Source organism: Hyaena hyaena, unplaced genomic scaffold (assembly GCF_003009895.1).
Source record: "Hyaena hyaena isolate Hyena2069 unplaced genomic scaffold, ASM300989v1 scaffold_6, whole genome shotgun sequence".
NCBI classification, from domain to species: domain Eukaryota; kingdom Metazoa; phylum Chordata; class Mammalia; order Carnivora; family Hyaenidae; genus Hyaena; species Hyaena hyaena.
Window position 1 is genome coordinate 8,184,915 of NW_024080638.1, and position 18,325 is coordinate 8,203,239.

An 18,325-nucleotide genomic window follows, 5' to 3' on the forward strand; every position below is an offset into this window, starting at 1 on the left:
GGGGCAGGAGACCCATCCTCTGGGCCCCCAAGTCCCTGGAAGGCTGGGGTCAGGGCTCCCTAAAACCTGCCTGCCGCTGTCTAGCTCTCTGCCATCAGACTGGCAAGGCAGAGGCACGGCTTCGAGCCTTGGCACCCACTCCAGAGAGCCAACCCCTTCTTTGGGGCTTCACAGACTCCGCTATGGGGGACAGAGCAGTGGTCAGGAAACTCCAACGGTGTCTCCCGAAGTCGGTGGTACCTTGAGCTGGTCCTGGGGCGTCAGCAGTCCTGCCCGCATCAGCCCTGCGAAGGACTCGACCTGGACGCCGGGAGGGGAAGCAAACAGTTAATCGGGACCCCGGAAGACAGTCCGGCAGGTCCCCACACTTAGCCACATGCACGCTTGGGCACCAGGAACTGGGTTTCAGGATGTGGGTTTCCTGCAAAGCACGGAAAGGCAGATACCAGACATTGCCTCCACTGCTGGCCTTGGCCTCGGCCACCTTTGAAAAGTCCAAGTGGAGCCTCCCAGAATTTATCAATGGCAAAGACACTCATTCATGTGCACGAAGGTCTACGACACAGGATGTTTACCGCAGCATAATTGCAGGGGCAACGGGAAACAATCTGAAATCCTATCTGTGGAATAGTATGCAGCCGTCAAGAAGAGGAAAGGATATGTGTCTGTGCTTGTGGATAAACTAAGACCTACTTTTCAGTGTCAAACTGAGGCATAGGCCAGTCTTTGTAATAACTTACCATCTGCATAAAATATAAGGAGAAAAGGGAACAATAGAAATATATTTGCTTATATATTATAAACTACCTCTAGAAGGATGCAAAAAACATTAATTGCTTCTGGGGCAGAGAAATGGTTGGGGGTGGGGAAGGGATGGGAGGAGGGATTTCTACTACATGTATCTTTTGAACTTTGAACAGAGTGAATTCATTGCCTCCCCAAAAATAAACACTCAACTTCAGGATATTAAAAAAGTCAAGGTACAGCATAGCGTACATATTCGTGTGACCATTTCTAAAAGCACACGTGCGGTTGAACATTTTTGCATGAAACAGAAGGGCGAGTATGGGGAAAAAAGACTTCACTGATGCCCTCTGTACTAAGAGAGGTCATTACCATGTGCATCTAATTACCTTCATAAGGAGGTGCCTGGGTGCCTCAGTCGGTTAAGTGTCCGACTTTGGCCCAGTTATGATCTCAAAGCTTGTGAGTTTGAGCCCCACATCAGGCTCTGTGCTGACAGCTTGGAGCCTGGAGCCTCCTTTGGATTCTGTGTCTCCCTCTCTGCCCCTCCCCTGTTCATGCTCTGTCTCTCTCTCAAAAAATGAATAAACATTTAAAACTTTAAAAAAATAATTACCTTTACAAAAAAAATTTTTAACTAAGAAAAAAAGACAAAGGATGATTTGGGGCTTTCTAGGAAAGCTCTAGATTAGTGCCAACGTATAGATTAGTGCCAGAGTATTCTATAAATAAATATGGAAATTTATTTATATTACGTAATTTATATAACATATAAAATAGAAACGTAATGCAAGCTACCTACGCAACTTAAGATTTTTCTTAAATCAAAAACATTTTTTATTTTAGAGAGAACCCGATGCAGGGCTCGATCTCACAACCCTGGGATCAAGACCCAAGCCAAGATCAAGAATCAGATGGACGTTCATCCGACTGAGCCACCCAGGCATCCCTGCAATTAAAAATTTTCTAAAAAACAGAATTAAATTCTAAAAAGTAATGTAAAAGATAAAAATGTAAAAAAGAAACAGGTGAATTAACGTTAATAATGCATTTTATGGACCTAAAATATTATTTTTGACACATAATCAATGTAAACAACTACGAACGAAGTATTTTGTATTCTTTTGTCACATTATGTCTCTGAAACCCACTGTGTGTTTTACCCTCACAGGACGTCTCAGGTTGGACTGGCCACATGTCAAGGACTCGACAGCCACGTGGCCTGTGGCTCTGGGTCGAACAGTACAGCTCTGGGTCATCAGGGGTTTGCTGGCGCCCCCGCTCCTACTCAGCGTGATGACCTTGGCTTTGCTTTATAACCCACAGGCCGAGAAGAAACATGTCTTCAGGTATGGAACTCAGGACGGCGGTGATAAAACAGGGGAAAGTATGTGTTCAGGTTACCATAATGGATGAGCTTGAGGAAGCCAGACACAAAAGGACGGACATTATATAAACCTATTTATATAAAATGTCCAGAAAAGGCAAACCCAAGGAGACACAGAGTAAATGAGCAGCTGCCAGGGGCGGGGGGTGGGGGGGAAGGGGAATGGGGAGCGACTGCATAATGGACAGGAGTTTCTTACTGGGTAATGAAAACGACTGACCGCGGAGATAGTTGCATGACTATGAATGTAGTAAAACCCCCGAAGCATTAACTTCAAAGGAGTAAATTGTGTGATATGTGAATTATATCTCAACAAAACTGTTAACCAAAGAAGGATTGTTGGTATTTCTCTGAAGGAATTTGTTTTATGGCCATGTTAATGTATGTAACTGTTGTGTTTCCCTTTTCCCACTGACAACTAGGAAGCTCAAAAGCAAACATGAGCCTGGTAAAGTGTTCAGGGTCCAACAGGACATTTTGTTTATTCACTGTACACTAAGCTCACTCTATTTTTTTCTACGCTTACTTCCCCTTTGCCCCGTTTTCCCCACTTCCGTTTTCAGAATGTGGTTATCATGCATGTGTTTTCTAAGCTGCTTTAAAGCACGTTTGGCATAAGGCCAGGTGTATAGTTAAAAATAGATCTACAAACAATTCAGTGTTATTTGGACTGTTTGGTGAAAATATAAAGGCCCTTTGAGAAGAGCCTGAGAATTTATTTCTGTAATGAAATGCACTAAGAAAGTGGGGTGACTTATCCCAAAGAGGAAGAGGTGGAGTGGAAGTTCTGTTATGCTTCCAGAATCCTGAACGAGCTGAGAGTCTCCCCGAGGGGGGAACCAGGAGACACTCTCAAGCCCAACTGGAGGGAGTCTGATGGGACATAGAGCCAAGAAAAGGAGTGAAACCCAGCACTGAGTGACAAGGAGGAGGCTGTCAACCACGTGGCCTCTACACCAGAAGAGAGAGACCCACGTCTTCAAGATGGCCACTTCCCCTCCAGCAGGGGAGAGCCCTGCAGGGAGGGTCTCACTCAAGCAGGCAGACACCCTGCTTCCACCAGGTGAGTTACGTCTCCCTCGTGCAAAGCTGGGGCTCCCCTCACCTTGGCCAGGAACAGGCTGGCCTGAGAAGCCAGCGCCTGGGTCCACTCTGCTGACAGCGGGTCCTGGGCGATGCCTGGGCTCTCCTGGGTCCGCTCTGCTGACAGCGGGTCCTGGGCGATGCTTGAGGTCTCCTGGGTCCGCTCTGTTGACAGCGGGTCCTGGGCGATGCCTGGGTTCTCCACAAGCCACCCTGGGGCAGATGAGGAGGGGCTCGGGTCTCTTTGAACTGATGGCCACCCTGCAATACACAACCACTGACTGCTCGGGCCAAGAACTGTCCTTCCTGGCTGAGGGACCAACACCAGACCTCAAAACCACACCCTCCATCATCAAGCTACATCCGTCATATGGGGATCACACTGTTTCACGGGACCCAGGAAGTGGGCTGGGCAGCGTAGCCCCCAGGGGCAGAGAGAACGAGGTCTAGATCTGCTGCAGATCACATGGCTGGGCCTCTGGTTTTCCAGTCAGCAGCTCAGGCTTGAACTCAGAAAGAGAGGGGTTCGAATCCCCACCCCACCCCTTTCTGCTTGTAGCAGTGTGGCCTTCAGCATGCCCTCGGCCCGCCATGCCTTGGGGCCCCTAACTGCCAGTCAGGTTGATATGGTGATTAAGCGGGATCCCGATCCCACACAGCAAGCTCCAAGCAGAGCCTGGCACCCCCCCAGGCTCCCAGTGACAGTGCTCTTTGTGATGCACTGGGCCCACCATCACCCCTCTGCTAGGTGCAGGGCTAGGGCCCACCCCCAGGCTGCTCTGGCCCAAGGCAAGATGGTTCCTGCATCTCCACTTGACCTCTTCAAGTCACAGGTTGCAGACGAGGGCCTCACTCCCTCCCTCCCCTGACCTGAAGCCAGTGTCCCCCTAAGGTGAACCAAGGGCCCTCAGAGCAGAGTCACAGGCAGAAGGCCCTCCAGTCACATTTCCTCTCTGACTCACCTGAGGCCCCAGAGGCCTGCAGGGCTTCGGGCCCCGACCACCGCTCCACACACTGGGGCTGTGGGATGGTGAAGGACAAGACCTTGGTCCCCTGGGGCACTGTCCCCTCATGGATGCTGTGGCTGGGCTGGGGCGGGTCCGAGTACAGGTTCACCTGTCACGAGGGGAAGGCATAAGCACAGCCAAGTCGGGGTTGGGACAAATCCCCCATAAGGCCTCACCTTCATTCACACCATCACTCAGGCACTCAACAAACATGCCTTGTAATAATCAATACTACGTTTTAGCAGAGCCCTCGGGTGGGGGCCAAACAATTGGGCCAAGAACATACGTGCCCTTTCATGTTCTCTTTAGGAAGTTCTGCTGGGGAGGCAGGGCAGAGACTATCATCCCCATTCTACAAGAGGAAACTGAGGCTCTGGTTAAGTCACTCACTCAAAATCTCCAGCTCTGAATCCTTGGACTGAGAATATAATCCTGCTTTGACCCTAAAGCCTATGGTCTTCCATGTTAATAATTTTAAATACTACTTGTCATAATAATTTACAATGGAACCACGATTATAATTAATATAGTACTTACATATAGCAGGTATAATTATAATCATATAATAATATTTATTAGTAATAAAACATTTCCGGTAATAACATTGGTAATAACAGCCACTAACGGTGGCTTGAATGGATGAATAAGCCAACGAGTGAACAAACTAATTTCTGAGCTGTAGCAGATCTCCATCATCTGAGGATGGATTTCAAATGGTAAGTAGCCCGGTGTGTAAGAGAGAAGTCTGAATTCAGGCAGATGGCCAGGGAAGACCACGTGAAGCACTAAATTAAGGGAGACTCATGTACGGTGGTCTAGTGCGAAGGCTGGCAAACTATGGCCCGTTTTTTTTGAATGATGTCTTGGTGGATGCAGCTATGCTTGTTTCCATATCACTATGGCTGCCTTCGTGCTACAACGGCAGGGCTGAGTCACTGCCACCAAGGCTACATGGCCCACAGAGCTGGGGACAGTCACTAGCGGGCTTTACCACTGTCACTTTTGAGTCTGAGAACAGGGGATTTCTCTGTGCACAAAGTGAGTGCTCAGTAAACAGCAGCCACTACCCTCCTATTCATCATCACCGTTATTATCCCTACTACCATCATTACACACCACCATCACCATCACCATCATCACCAACACCATTTATAATGTCACCACCATCTTCACCTTCACCACCATCACCACCATCATCACCATCATCACCATCACCATCATTATCACCATCAACATCATTATAACCATCACCATCACCACCATCATCACCATCATCATCACCACTGTCATTTTTACTGTTGTCATGGAGGCAGGTCCCTGGAAAAGCTACTCCCCTGTGGTCCCTCAGCGCCCCTAGCTGGCCAGCCAGCTTATCTTACTGCTCCCTGCTGCCCCAGGGTCAGGAGAGGGCAGTTTAGGGTATGCCTGATAGAGGGAGCTCCTAGCCCCCCTGAGCAGGCAGCCTCTCCCTGCTTAAGCTGCTCTTCACGTCCTGCCAGTGGCAGAAAAATCTACTCCAAAATGAGGGACAATGGCCCAGCGTGGCCTGGCCCCCCTTGCCTCCCCCTCCTTCAGACCCAGCCTCTGATGAGAACAAAGCTGGATTTTAATAATCCTCTCGGCCATCTGCTCAGACCCGCCTGTGGGGGCTTGCCCACCAGCACCCCTTTCCTCCCACGGTGACCCAAATCTGGGGAAGGCCCAGCCCTCCTGCATGCTCCCGGAGCCCCACCCTGCGCCTCCCCCAGCCTCAGGCCCACTGAGGCCCGGCCTGGGGAACTATAGGAACATGCATGCTGTTTCTACAGAGAAGCCAAAAGCCCCTGAGAGGCCTGGGAAGGGGGAGGCGGGGTGTGAGTGTGGATAATCTGAAGCTGTTCGGGCCCCTCCCTCTCAAGATCTGTCCCTGGACAGGCCAGCACCCACCCCAGTGCCCCAGGACGCCCCTTTTCAGCCAGGGCATCCTGTGGAGCTCCGGGAGGCTAGATTAGCTCCCTCAGGGGGGTTAATCAGTGAACAGAAGACAGGCGAGTGTGGGAAACTCGGGGTTAAATAACTGACTAGTCTTCGCACAGATGGGTTTCTCACAGCCTTTAAAATGCTAATGGGCTTTATGAATGGAGTGAGGAGGGGGAGTAGAGAGAATAGGCAATGTTTCCCCAAACTTCTCCATGCCCCGCCCCCCCCCCCCCCCACAGGCTTCTGGACCAAGTAGTGGTCATCAGAACACACATTTTAGGAAAGACAGTTTTATGTCACCCCACTCCCCCTTTCCCCTGACTCTTTCTGGGGTAGTTTCTGGTCTCCTTGGCCCCTCAGGCCCCCTTGCAGCTGAGCCCAGGGACAGCAGCTGCGGGGAGGTGACTGCTGGGCAGCAAATCAGTGACATCACCATCGACTGGGGGGGGGGCGGGGCGGGGAAGGAGAACTGAGCCTGGCAGCCACTCCCTGCCCCCCCACTCCCTAGCCCAGCCTTCAGACACCCTGTCAGCCTCCCCGGTTGGACAGCACACCATTACCTAGTCAGGTCCTGCTAGAGAAGGTGGGGTTAACAGTGGGCTTTGGAGACAGACTGCTGGGCTCAAGCCCCAGCTCCGGCACCTGCTTGCTAAGCGACAGGCACATTTCTTCCCTTCTCTCTGCCTCAGTTTCCCCAGTGGTGAATCACCCAGGACAGCGGTCAGTAGACCTCACCGTCACTACTACTATTATCACTGTAACATCATCATCCTGCCTTGTTCGTGTGCCTGTGCCACACAGACGGCCCCAGAGCACACAGAGGTTTAATCCCCAGCTGTTAATCCCTTATAGGCTGTAGGGTGTTGAGCAAACCACTTGGCCTGGCTGTGCCACGGTTTTCTCCTGTGAAGGATTTCAAGTGAGGTGACCCGGCTAGTGTACTTAGCCTGGGGCCTGGCACCTTTAACAGCTCACTAAATGCCAGTCCCCTTCCCTGCACGCCCACCCATTGCTGCCCACCCCCTGCTGGGCCGGACCGGGTGTCCTCAGGGCAATGTCCCCAGCCTGGCTGCCTCCCAGATGAGCCCGCCCCCTCCTCCCTGGGCTCTGAGCAGACAGGGTAGGGGGCTCAGCAGGTCCCCAGGGAGTCCACTGCCACCAGCTCAGTCTGAGGGAGCAGCACGGACCCCCTGGTGAGGGCTCTGAGCAGGAAGTCACTCTGGGGGCTCCTGAGTCTTCAGGGTAGAGTTTATAGAGCTGAGGACAGGGTGAAAACTGGGCTGGGAGCGGCTCCCCCAGACCCTGCGGCGTCCCCTCCCCACTTAGGCTCTGGGAGGGGGAGCCCTGCCCGTGACCCCCGCAGGGCAGCTGGGAGATTGGGGGACCACGAGAGAATCATCCTGCTTCCCGTAGAGCCCGGCTGACCTGTGCTCACCCTTCTTTTGAGGAGAACCCCCCAGCTAAGGAGTCCTTGTTGCAGAAAGGGAGTGGCTGAGCAGGTACGGAACCACCCCGGCCTCCCCCCTGCTCCTCTCACACACAAGACACAGGCCTGGGTGTCAGCCAGGACGAGGTGACCACCCACGCGCTCCATATACTGACTCGGTTCTCTTAAGTGAGTAAAGGAAGCAAGAAGAGGAGGGAGGGGATGCTCCAAGCTCTTCCCTGACCTTGAACTCTGGCCACCTCTGCCCCTCCTGGGCACTCAATTCCCTATCTGTTAGATGGTGGAGCTGAGGGTTTGGACCTAATGGCCACTTCCTTTCTCCTTGGAGCTTCTAGGAGTCCGCAGTCATGCGGGCACAGCTCCCTGAGGAAGGGTCCTCACCAAACCCCACCTGTGCCTCCCCAGTGTCCCCTGCCCTTCCACCTGGCTCTGGGTCCATAGTTCAGAGAGTGAGAAGGAGCCTTACGACATTGGGGGGACGCCACTGACTCCCAGGGGGAAGGTCTGGGTGACCCCCTTTCACAGATGTGCCCAAGAAGGTCAGGGTAGAAGGGACCTGCCTGTGTCCTGGGGCAGGTATGGGGACGTAGGAGAAATGCTCCTAGAGCAGGACTTCCGTTTCCCATCGTGGCTGCCTCGGGGACACCTCACAGGAGTGCCTGGAGAGGCCTGAGAGCAGCCTGCGGCAGGGGAGGTGTCCCAGGGCATGATGGGGACCGGCCAGGTGGGGGCCCTGAGAGAGGAGGCCAGCGAGAGGGAAGGTCGGCCTCTCTGCACCTCAGCTCCCACCCCCTCCTCCACTGTGGCTTGATGGGGCAAGAGGGGGCAGGGGAAGCAGGAAGCCACGAAGGGCTGCAACAGGTCCCACTTCCTGCCTCACCCCCAGAAAGGGGAAGGTCCCAAGTGTAGAATTCATAGCCTCCTCCCAAGTCGGGTGGGTGTTGGGCAGGATGGGGGTGGATGGATTTCCCCCTCCTCACTCCCCCTGCCACACACTGGACGTTAGGTCAGGTCGGGGGAGAGTGGAGGGGGGAGGCTGTGCGTGAGACATTCAGGAAGGATCAGACCCAGGAAATAAGCATCAGGAGCTGAGCAGAAACTCTGTGCCGCAACCTTGAGGCTCAGAGAGCCTGAGAAACTTCCTTGAGGTCACACAGCTGGTCGGTAATGGAGCCAAGAGTGGAACCCAAGTGCTGCTCTGGTGAAAATACTGGGGGCCCCAGATTCTAGGATTCAAGGACATCAAAGTTCATCAACAATAAAGGAGATAGAGCCCAGAGAGGGCAAGGTCGCTGCCCAAGGTCACAGAGGGACTTCGTTGTGAACTGAGGACTGGGTTCTTCTATCCCCAGGGTCTCAGGAAGCAGAAGCAAAGACCACAGGAGAGTGTCACCTCTGGGTGCCAGGGCCCTACCTCCACCCTACCCAAGCCAGTACCTTGGCCCCAAGGCGCAGCTGGTCGATGGTGTTCTCCGCCTCGGCGTACTTGGTGAGAAGCTTGTGGTATTCCTCCTGCAGGAGACGGAGAAGGACACGGTCACGCGCCTCACCATGAGACCCCTCGTGGGAGCCCACCCCGCAAAGGGCTCCTCAGAGTGCCAAGAGCTCAGTGGTGGGAGCCCAGCAGACCCCGCCAGGCTCTCATGCAACGAGTACCCTGCGGCCATACTGTGAGTAGGACAGGCGTCAGGAGGGGCTGCTCACATCGCTAACGGTGAACCAGGGATGAGGGCCTCAGGGCCGCTTTACCTTCATCTACAACCCCTGTCACTGCAGATGCAGCTACCTGCTCATCTGTCCACATGCTGGCGACAGCTCTGACCGCTCATGTCTGTCAGTGCTGTGGGCTGGGGCCCACCTCTGTCTTCCTCACTTCCCTTATTCCGAGGGCTTCAGGGACATGTGCTTAATCAGTATTTTTTAATTTTTAATTTCTTTTAAATTTATTTATTTTGAGAGAGAGAGAGGAGTGCAAGCAGGGGAGGAGTAGACAGAGGGGGAGAGAGAGAGACTTCCGAGAAGGCTCGGCACGGTCAGCGCAGAGCCCCATGCACGGCTCAAACTCGTGAACTGTGAGATCACGACCTGAGCCAAGAATTGGATGCTCAACCGACTGAGCCACCCAGGCGCCCCTTAACAAGTGTTTCTTTAAATGGTGGATGGAATGAACCATCCAGGGGTCGCACAGATGACTTGAAGATCACAATTGCATGGACCCGGAGTTACTATTTGCCCTAAACAAAACTGACCAGCTTCATCAAACAAGTCACGACAGAGAAAAAGTGAAGACGGAGGGCACCGATCACCTCTGAAGGACGCTGGGGAACGGATGCGTTGTTCTCAAAGCTGGTAATCAGGAGGACAGAATCGAGCACTTCGTCTGTGTTTCCTGTGTGAACGTGACCTTGGTAACCAAATAGCTGATGCGGGAAAATCTGACTTTATAGGAGCTTTCCAGCAAATAAATGCAGACGCAATGATGGCATGAGGAGACTACCATTTTGTCACCTCAAACGGAGGACAGGCCATGGGTGACCACTGACCTCACAAATCAGAGAGGAGCAAGCATCCCATGCTTCCTCAGTGAACCCGCTGGGACATGCTCTTGCCAAACACATCACTACCCGCATGGAGCTCATGGTCTGGAGGGGAAATAAACAGACAACGACATCCCCAAAAAGCTCCTAGCTCTACCTTGGCGATCTACAGGACAAGGAGAAGACAGTGGAACATATAAAGAGATGTGAGAAGGCAAACTCCAGAATATGGGAGACTCTACAGGGCACAACACGTGTCCTCAAGAAATCAAGTATAAGGAAGAGATTTGAGAAAAACGGGGGTCAGAGTGGGGGAGACTTGAAAGGTACACTGATCACAGGCAACAGATGAGCTGTGTTTGGACCATAATTCGAGCCAATTGCAATAAATGAGCCATTTATGAGACACAGGGAAGACTTGAACCCTGTCTGGACATTGGATATTATTAAGGAATTGGGTGTTAGCTTTTAGGTATGCTAATGATATCGATATGTTTAAGATAGAGCCCTTTAGACGTACACATTAAAATGCTTCTGGGTAAAATGATCTGACACCTGAAAGTTGCATCCAAATATTCCAGTGCGGTGAGTGGGGGGAAGAGGTGAGGTCACAGATGACGAATGTTGCTGGGGGCTGGGTGGCAGGTACCTGGGCGGAAGCAGGGTGATGGGTCCATGAGGGTTCATTATACCATTTCTCTCGCGCATATGTTCTGAGTTTCTCATGGCAGACGTTAAAAGCGAGTACACACAGATGACCCTCGTGGCATGAATGCAAGCACTGTTCTTTCTGAGCAAAGGACTTGGGACTAGCTTAACAGCCCGGACACAACCCTCCATCAGCTGGGGATTCCTGCTACGTCCTCCCACCCAAATCGTCTCGAACACAAGCCAACAGGCACCTATGAGTCCAGTTTACCTGGAGCTGATGAACCAGTTTGGTGGCTTGTTCAGGAGTCTGAAATTCTTGGGGTACCCTAGTGATGGGGTGGGTAGGAGGTGGGTCCTTTCTCGGGCAGGCTTCGCCGCTGCTCAACAGCACCTCCCGCACGATCTCAGCAGGTGATTTGAAGACCAGCGGCCTGGCAGGACCCTGAAGCTGCCTGCCGTGGCTCCTGGCCTTGGGGGGCTGGTAGCTCTCATCTTTGGGGAACCTCACCCGGGGTCCCACCTTGGAGAAATCAGGGAGTGGGTAGTTCAGCGGCCCCCGGCCATACTTGGAGGCATCAGAAGATGAGTGGCCAGCCAGAGTGGCCCCCTGCCTGGGCGGCAGCCTGTCTCGCTGAATCGGCCTAGCCAGGTTCGGTGGGCTGACAGAGCCGGTGAATCGAGAAGGGAGTGGCTTAGGTGATGTCCGTGTCCATTTCCGGGCTTGGTCCCTGAACTGAGGGCAGGAGAGGCTGGTCGTTTCTTTCCACTTGTCTGCTGGACGCTGGCGGCTCTGGGTCTGGGGTGCTGAGGAGTCCTGGAATTCCGTGGGGGTTGCCAGAGCAACGCTTCCCCCCGTCCTGGCGTGTGGGTTTAGGAGGCGGTGGCTGGAGCTCTGTGGTAAAGTTTCTTCCGGGGCAGCCGGCTGGGGGACATCAGTTTCTCCTTCCCAGGGAGAATCAAGGCTGTCATTGGGGTGGTCGAGGCTCACGGTCCCACTGCTCCAGGACCTTGCAGAGCTAAAGCCAACCGTTGGGTTGACGTCAGAATGTTCTGGAAGTTTGTCTCCACTGGCTTGTTTGCCAGAGGCCGCCCAGCCTGTGTCCTGACCCCAGCCCACAGCCACGGGGCTGATGTTTCCATTGCCCCCTGAGCTGAGATCAGTCTCATGCTCCAATCTTGGGGAGCTCTCTCCGGCTTCCTCCAGCTCAGGACCTCCGAGGGTCTCATCCGGCTCCCCTTCAGTCATGGCCGGCTGCGGATCCTGCTGGGGGAGCCAGCTGAGGGGCAAGCTGGAACTTTCCGGGCTGTCCACATCCTCTACTTCAAACTCTGGAAAGACAGGTGATTGTTCAGTATGTACGAGGTCTGTACTCACCGTGTAACATTACTTGAGGCAGTTCGCCCCTCTGGGCTTTCATGTCCTCATCGTGTGGGGATGGCACGGAGGCCAGGGATCCCCCCACATGGCCAAGTGCTTACCTGACGCCCCCGCTAGTTGTCCCAGGTCCTCTAGCCCTCATCCTCACACCTGGCAGTCCCCTCAGTATTTCCTGCCTCAACCTCCCATCTAGTTGCACAAGCCAGAGACTTGGGAAGCACTTTGGCCATCTCTCTCCCCCGACTCCCATAATCCATTCCGTCACTGGCTCCTGTTGCTATTACCTCCGACAGAGCTCTCAAACTCACCTACTGCTCTTAAGTCTTGTGCCACTTTTGCTCTAGCCAACATCCTCTCCTGCCTGGACCTCTGCAGTAGCCACCAAATCATCCGCTTTATCCTCACCCTCTTCCTCCGTCAGTATATTCCTGTTCCCAAGACAGAGTAGGGTCCTAACATCCCTGTCTCCATCCCCTAGTAGCCTTCCTGATCGATCTCTCTCCTATCGACCCCTCGGTCTCACTCTGCTTTAGCCATGCCACAACGCTCCCACCACAGGGCCTTTGCAAATGCTGATCCTCTCTGCAAGCAGCCTCTCTCTCTCCTTTTGCCTAGTTAACTCCTATCTGTCCTTCAGGCAGTAGCTCAACCTTGACCTCACCAGGGACTTCTTCTCAGATCTCCTTAACTAGGTCAGATTCTCCCTTTTATAGGACTGAATACACTTTCTTGGGACTGCATCTTTCTACTTTGAAACACTTATCATAGTTTCAGGTTTTATTTATTTACATAACTGGTTCATTAATATTTTTCTCCCCCACTACACTATAACCTCCACAGGGGCAAAGATATCCTCTGGTTTTGTTTACTATTGCATTTGGAGAGTGGATGCTCACTATTTATCGACTGAATGGAAAGAAGGAAAGAAGGGAGGGAGGGAGGACAATAAAGTACGTGAAGCTCCCAGAAAATGGATAGTTTTTATAATTATTATGTGGTAGAAATATGGATAAAAATATCCATCTACCCATCCATTCACTATTCTTCCAACCACCCACCCATCCATCACCTACTCACCCATTGATCCAACCATCCATCGTTTCAATAATCCGTCCATCCAGCCACCCACTCACCTATCCATCACCCATTCACCCATCTATCCATCTATCTGTCCATCCATCCATCTGTCCCTCCCTCTATCTGTCCACCTATCCACCCACCCATGTACCCACCTAGCTATTCATCTATCCATTCACTTATCCAACCATCCATCACCCATTCACCCATCTATCCATCTATCTGTCCATCCATCCATCTGTCCCTCCCTCTATCTGTCCACCTATCCACCCACCCATGTACCCACCTAGCTATTCATCTATCCATTCACTTATCCAACCATCCATCACCCATTCACCCATCCGTCCACCTATCCATCTATCCACTTATCTACCCATCCACTCATCCATCCATCTGCACATCATCCATGCAGTCAATGTTTATTGAGCACCTTGTCCTAGAACCTATGTCAGCCTCTGGGATAGACCCAGAGTTTCATGAGACATGGTCTGGATACCATCAAGTACACACTCTCTGCTCTGGGCTGATGCACCTTTGACATAACCCTGGTTTCACTCTTCGCTCCCCTCTGGCCTCTCCCCCTGGTACTGCTACATCCTTCAACTCCTTAAAATTTCCTTCAGCAAGTCTCTCTTGTTTACAGCAGCACATGTGAAGCCCAAAGAAGTGAAGTAACTTGCCAAGGATCGTGCAGTGGGCTCGGAGTAATCCTGGACTGAGGACCAAAGTCCCAGCCATGCTGGCGAGGTAGTCTCTGCTGTGGTGGGTCAGGCAGCAGGGTGAGGAAAGCAGTCTTTGGAGCCAGGTAGCCCTGGCTTCAATCTTGGCTCCTCTGATCCCTTCCTGGGGACCATGGGTAAGTTGCCGACCTCTCTGGCAACCCTGACTTGGACTGGAGACTAGTCCCTCCTACCTGGCACAAGGTGGTGAGGAGGAAGCAGACAGGTCTTGTGCTCGGCCCAGCCCTGTGGCTCGCACACTACGAGGGCAAGGGACACGGCAGCAGCTATTACATCATAGCTAGGGGTTACCATGTGACCTCAGGAAGAGATGCCCCTGCACTTTCATCCCAGGAGATGCCAGTCATCTTTCCCTGGGGGGCTAATGGCTCTTGAGTGGGTAGCTGTGGGCAAGCCTCACTTCAAGCAGACCTGGCATAAAGAACTTTGGGTCACGGCACTGCCCTACCACCCACAGGGGCCTGCCTGAGTCACAGAATCCTAAGTCAGGGCATCTACACCATGTTGTACATGCAACAGGCAACCACATAGGAGGCTCTTGCTATTCTCAATGCTATCACTACTCCCACTTCACAGATGGGGAAACCAAGACTCAGTAAGAAGGGACCTCTCAGCAGAACTAGGGATATAGTGTAAGCTGGTCTCGATATAAAGGAAACACTTATTTTAGAAAATAAGAGATGCCAACATTCTATTGCTAATTGGGATTTTTAAAAATCTTAAACATGGACCAGGCAACTTAAATTACCAAGATCATGATCGAATCAAATGTGCAAAGATGTTCCAATGACATTCATCTCTGCATTACTTATAATAGTAAAAACAAGAAACCACTTACATGCCGAGCAAGAGATCGGCCCCCAGATTACAGAATATCCACACCTGGGAATTCCTTTGCAGGCATTAGGTGTGATTTTGGGGAAGGGCACCAGGGTGGCTCAGTCGGTTGGGCATCTGACTTCGGCTCAGGTCATGATCTCGAGGTTTGTGAGCTCAAGCTCTGTGTCGGGCTCACTGCTATCAGTGCAGAACTTGTTTAACATTCTCTCTCTCCCTTTCTCTCTCTCTCTGCCCCTCTCCCATTCATGCTCACTCTCTCCCTCTCTCAAATAAAGTAAACATTACAAAAAAAAAAAAAAAAAGAATGTTTTGTGGAGAGATATATGACGAGCTGGGGAGACGTCCATGTCTGCTAAGTCCCCAAAAAGCAGGTTACCCCATCGTTTGTAGAATACTGTTCCCTGTGCATATTACACTTGCATATAAACATACGGAAAGGAGCATTTCTCTGGATAATAAGCAATTTTTAGTTTTTTCTCTTTCTGCTTGTCTCTTCTGATATTGCAGCAATGGACACTACCGCTTATGTAACTCAAATCTTTTACACTTTTAAATTATAGGCTTCATGGATTTTCATTGAAAAAAAAATTACTAAAACACCCTCCAGTCCCCACCTCCCGCCAGGAGGTGGGAGGCTGGGGGGCACCGCTGTGGGGCGGGCACCCGTCTCACCCTCTCCCGCAGACTCTCCGGACTGGGAATCCCGGCACTGAGCAGGTGGTGAGTCCGGGCCCCACACTGGGGGCTGCAGGCATTGCTGCCCCAGCCGGAAGTCCTCCAGGAGCTCAGGGCTGCTGGCACCGGGAAAGGGTGGACCTTTTACCCATACGCCATCGGCATCCTTTTCCTCTTCAGCCCAGGCCCAGCGCCGCCGCTGGGGCCCCTTCCCCAGGCCCGGCTCGGCCCAGCACACCTCCGTCCTGGAGCCGGCCATCGGGCCTAGCCCGCGCTCCTCCCGGGCCACTTCATCTTCAGGAGATGGAGCTGCCACCGCGGGTGCCCGAGTCACCGCTGGCTCGGCTCAGTACTGGCCATGCTGCCTGCAGCCTGTCGGGGACACAAGCAAGGGACAGCATCAGTTCTCCTGTCCCCTCCCTGCGTCAGAGGAACTCTGGAATCGGAACGCCGTGGGTCAGCTTCTGACTCCCACCCCTTGAGGCTGTGTGACCCGGAGCAAGTCAAACCGCCTTCATTTTCTTCAATAAAACTGCGAGAATAACTCCTCTCTCCCTCAAGATTTTTGGAAAATTACCTGAGACACAGGGTAAGGAGCCAGAGTCCACTCAGTACCTGGGCCAGCGCATGCCAGCGATTAGCACCGTGGGCCTGGCTCTGTGCCCACATGAGAACCGAGAGCCCCAGGAGGAAGCAGACGGAGAGGCAGCAGCTACAAATCAAGGTGAACACGACCTAGATGCATGGGGGTTTGGGGGGCTGGGGGGGTGGGAGAGGGGGAGGGGGTGTAGCTTTGGTCCAGAAGCCACTGCCTCCGGGAATCTTTCTGGACCTCCCTCGGGTAAGAATTCGCACAGGGACATTCCAGGACTCCAAGTGCTTGAAAGCAGGTACTCAAACTGATACACGTACATGCACGATCAGAGCAGCACTATTCACAATAGCCAGGAGGTGCAAACAACCCAAATGTCGACCAGCGGATGAGTGGATACATGGGGTGTGGTGTGCACGAATGACACGCTAGTACTCAGCCACTAAAAGGGAAGAATCGACACACGCCACCATAAGGATGAACCTGAAAACACGATCTGAGTGAGAGGAGCCAGGCACGGGTCACATATGGCATGACTCCATTTCTATGAAATTTCCAGAATGGGTAGACCCACAGAGACAGAAAGCAGCCTGGCAGTTCCCTGGGGCTGGGGGAGTGCGGAATGGGGGGGGGAGTGCGGAATGGGGGGCGACTGCTTCATGGGTATGAGCTTTCCTTTTGGGGTGATGAAAACATTTTGGAACTAGATACAGCGGGCGGTTGTACATTATAAATATACCAAGCGAATTGTTTCTTTTAAAATAGTTAATTTGGGGGCACCTGGGTGGCTCAGTCGATTAAATGTCCGACTTGAGCTCAGGTCATGATCCTGCAGTCCGTGAGTTCGAGCCCACATCGGGCTCTGTGCTGACAGCTCGGAGCCTGGAGCCTGCTTCCGATTCTGTGTCCCTCTCTTTTTGCTCCTCCCCTGCTTGCTCTCTGTCTCTCTCTGTCTCTCAAAAAATGAATAAATGTTTAAAAAATTTAAGTGGTTAATTTCGGGGTGCCTGGGTGGCTCAGTTCGTTGAGTGTCCGACTCTAGATTTCAGCTCAGGTCATGATCTCACGGTATGTGAGATAGAGCCCCAGGTCGGGCTCGATGCTGATAGCACAGAGCCTGACTGGGATTCTCGCTCTTCCTCTTTCTCTCTCTGCCTCTCCTCAGCTCACACACACACTCTCTCTCAAAATAAATAAATGAACATTAAAAAAGAAAAAAAGTAGAGGCACCTGGATGGATCAGTTGGTTAAGCGGCCAACTCTTGCTTTCCACTCAGGTCATGATCTCACACAGTTAGGTTCATGAGTTTGAGCACCGAGCCTGCTTTGGATTCTGTCTCCCTCTCTCTGCTCCTCCCCCACTCGCTCTTGCTCGCTCTCTCTCAAAAATAAATAAATGTTAAAAAAAAATAATAAAATAGTTAATTTTATGTGATGTGAATGTCACCTAAATTTAAGAGAGAGAGAGAGAGAGAGAGAGAGAGCATGTCCATGGAGCACAGAGGCGGGGAGGCGGGGGGGGGGGGGGGGGNNNNGGGGGGGGGGGGGGGGGGGGGGGGGGGGGGGGGAAGTGGTCCGCGATGGCTGTGGTATTGGGGCAGGGCCCGGTGCTCTGACAGCAGAGCGTGGCAAGGGGAGGTGGAGGCCAGACCCAAGAGGGCCTCTCGGGTCCTCAGGGCACCCCAGGCAAGGACAGCACATTTAGAAGTTTCCCTCTGACTGCCTGGGGCGAAGGGGCCAGAAGGGGGAGCCTGGCTGCAGAGGACCCAATGACAGGGAAAAAACGGCTGGAGAAGGGCTCCCCTTCCTTCTATCCTCTCCCCCTTCCCCTCTTCTCCTTCTTTCCCCCTCATCTCCTCTCCCCTCCTTTCCCACACAGGCCGATACCCCCCAGGCACCTGGGCCCGTTAGCAGCGGTCTCGTCTCTTCTCGTTAGCTCCTACAAAATCCTTACGCTACAGGTGGGGAAACTGAGGCCCAGAGAGCAGAAGCGCCCTCCTCCGAAGCCGCCCACCTGTCAAGACAAGGCTGGGGTGAACGGTCACCTCACAGCCCAGCCCGGGCTCTTCCCTCCATGCTGTGGAAACCATGGGGGATAATCCTAGGCTTCCCTGGAGGACAGACAGGTCTGTGTCCCAGCAGCCTCCTGAGCACTTGAGTCTCGGTCAGAGGCTTGATTTCTACGGTTGAGAACAGGCAGCCGGCAAC

General features: G+C 52.8%; 1 protein-coding gene across 8 annotated transcripts in view; it reads right to left on the reverse strand.

Moving 5' to 3' along the window:
• The window catches only part of AKNA (AT-hook transcription factor), a 50,785-nt gene that overhangs the window by 19,162 nt on the left and 13,298 nt on the right, over window positions 1–18,325 (reverse strand). For 3 of the 8 annotated variants that reach the window (XM_039239640.1, XM_039239632.1, XM_039239625.1), the window contains exons 2-7: window positions 15,523–15,897; window positions 11,084–12,144; window positions 9,065–9,139; window positions 4,177–4,330; window positions 3,237–3,475; window positions 241–300 (exon numbers count right to left, since the gene is read on the reverse strand). In XM_039239640.1, coding sequence (XP_039095571.1) covers window positions 241–300; window positions 3,237–3,475; window positions 4,177–4,330; window positions 9,065–9,139; window positions 11,084–12,144; window positions 15,523–15,784 — 1,851 coding nt within the window. In that variant the 5' untranslated portion in view covers window positions 15,785–15,897. Of the gene's footprint in view, window positions 1–240; window positions 301–3,236; window positions 3,476–4,176; window positions 4,331–9,064; window positions 9,140–11,083; window positions 12,145–15,522; window positions 15,898–16,102; window positions 16,179–18,325 lie in introns of those variants that run through there. The other 5 variants (XM_039239652.1, XM_039239645.1, XM_039239656.1 and 2 more) reach the window with 5 other exon arrangements.